General features: G+C 41.4%; 1 protein-coding gene across 1 annotated transcript; it reads left to right on the top strand.

The window, feature by feature from the left end:
- Positions 1-989: 989 nt before the first annotated feature.
- LOC1278377 (protein transport protein Sec61 subunit beta) lies at positions 990-2218 on the top strand. The gene is made up of 3 exons (XM_317795.5): positions 990-1241; positions 1367-1575; positions 1660-2218. Exons 1-3 carry the CDS (start codon positions 1239-1241, stop codon positions 1745-1747), a joined length of 300 nt encoding a protein of 99 aa, XP_317795.4. The 5' UTR covers positions 990-1238; the 3' UTR covers positions 1748-2218.
- The last annotated feature ends 340 nt before the right edge of the window (positions 2219-2558 follow it).

Raw genomic sequence — 2558 nt, 5'->3', positions numbered from 1 at the left:
TAGAAATAGTAAACAAAGGCTAATTAATTGACGTTCTTAACTATATTTTAAAATATAATCATGAGCTACTAGGCGTCTCCATCAGTTTATGTTTGAGATAATTCGGGGCAAAACTGTCATGCTAAGCGTTTAGTAGCATTATTGAATAATAGAGGAATGAAACGCTTAATAAATTGGGGAATGAAAGTAATGCTCATAAAGGTATTTTAAATATTTATAGTTTTATAGCCTTACTTTTGAAAGACTTTGACCCTAATCGTCTAATTCGCCTTTTCTAATTATAAAGCTATTTACACTTTCTTGACTTTACACTTTTGTAAGAATTTAGCAAGCTATATCTAGAGCAGTTTGAAATAAACTTTTTAACCTTTCTAAGATTTTGTATCAATTCTCGTTCTCGTCGACTAGCAAATGAATGCGATGGCGACTGGCGAGCTCGGAAAGTGGTTATTTTTTTATAATTTTACTTCACAAAAAAAGTTTAAACCACTACATCAGTTTTTTAGCAATTCTCTTGAATAAAATAAAACAATTATTCGATAAAATACTAACCATAAATTTAAAATTTTTGTCTGTTTGGGCAATATGTTAAATTCGACGAAATCGAGATTTATTTTTAATTTGACAATTGAAGTATGTAAAATTAGTAAAATAAATAAAAATATTCACCAGTAATTTTCAGCACATGTAATAAACCACTCTAACTATTGAGCAACTTTTGCTTTTAAAAATTTGTCCAAAATTTAACAAATTGCTCGGATCAAACGTTTGTCAAGTCAAACTACAGTTTTCTTGCAAAATTGATTTATTAATTATTAAAATTTTTGTACACAATAAATACAATCTATGAATAAAAACTGTCCATTTAAATGTGTGCAGTTTAAAAATAACCGTCACCATGCTCGAATTCGAGCTCGAATGCGCCCGCGGTCCGATTTCGAGACACTTCGGGTTTCGGTTCGGTATGCCGCTGTCAGGGCCGAAGTTTGACAGCCGCCGCACAATTTGACAGCCACGTCATCATACGTGTGTATGTTTTTGCATTGTTGTTGGTGGGATTGTCCGGTTGGCACTTTCGCGTTTTCACAGCTAAATTCACCTTTCCAGCACGCGCAGGTTGATCCGCGCCCGTACCTCGTCCGTAGTAGCGATCGAATCGTGCATCGTGCTCCGTGCATTCCAAACTAGCTTTCGTTTCACTGTCCCGTTGTTTATAGTCAGCATCAGTAAAAGTTACAATGGTGGGTTTCTATCGATTTGTGATGGCGTGCGATGAAATGGCCGTGCTGGCAATAAATTGTCGCTCCTATTATATATAAACGGTGCCGTGATTGTGACCCATTTCAATTCCCTCGTTCTTTGACAGCCTGCTCCAGCGAGTTCCACTTCCGTCGGCAGCGGTAGCCGATCACCGTCGAAGCCGACGTCTGCCCCGCGGGCAGCGGCCGGAGGTTCCAGCACGTTGAAGCAACGCAAAACCACCACGACCGCCACTGCCGCGCGGAATCGTAACACGGGCACCGGATCCGGTGGCATGTGGCGCTTCTACACCGATGACTCCCCCGGCATCAAGGTGTAAGTATGACTGCCGGAACACTTTCCACCGAAGAAAGACGGTCGCGAGGAACTAACCTTGGTAAAAATTGCTCCGATTTGTAGTGGCCCAGTCCCAGTGCTCGTCATGTCGCTGCTCTTCATCGCCTCCGTCTTCATGCTGCACATCTGGGGCAAATACACGCGTGCATAAACAAGTCTGCTACATCCCACCCATCGCTAGGCTTAAACGTGGAGGCATCAGTTCTCTTACATCGTAAATCGATCTACAACCAGCCCAACAACACCGCAGGAGAAGGACACGTGTCCGTCTCCCCGTTCTCTATCCGTGTTCTGTTCGCGTAAACTAATCCCGGGACCCCTTGCGGTACACGGCCCACTTGCTACGTGTCGGACATGGTGTTGAGATTCATTGGTTTTGTTTTCATCTTCCAATCCAATGGGCGGTAACGATCGGAGTAATAAGACACGGATCTTATGGTCCACCGAGTCGTTCGGTTTTTTTCTTTCTTTCCTTGTTTTCGTGTGAATGTTTGAGGAGACCCGCTACTACTAGCCGCTACTAATTTAAAATACTGCAAACCCCCTTGTAGGTCAACGTAAGGCAATCTTTATTATTCGTACTGAGAGACACAATATAATTATATACAAACAAACCCTGAAACGAATGTGTTCGAAGATTACCCACTCCCCGGTGTAGGACTGGAGGGTAAATGAATGATGACGTGTGCAGGACGAAAGCGAACCGACCGATGTTACGGAGACGGTGAGCTTGGCGGGACTAATTACAGGTAAGTGAAACATTCCGTATACCATTACTGCTAACCAAATGAACTTTTATGGCTTTTTTATGTGAAAAGTAATTCATTCTTCTAATTAACAATGACATTAATGTATGACAGTTCTACACGGTAATTGTCTCGGCAAGGGTTTCGGGATGTACTCATTATGCCACGTTTTATTAATTTATACTTTAAATTACATTTTCATTTTGCATCATCACT

This window comes from Anopheles gambiae, chromosome 3 (genome assembly GCF_943734735.2).
Source record: "Anopheles gambiae chromosome 3, idAnoGambNW_F1_1, whole genome shotgun sequence".
Classification (NCBI taxonomy): domain Eukaryota; kingdom Metazoa; phylum Arthropoda; class Insecta; order Diptera; family Culicidae; genus Anopheles; species Anopheles gambiae.
The sequence above is the reverse complement of the archived record's forward strand: the minus strand, read 5'-3'. Positions and strand labels throughout refer to the sequence as shown.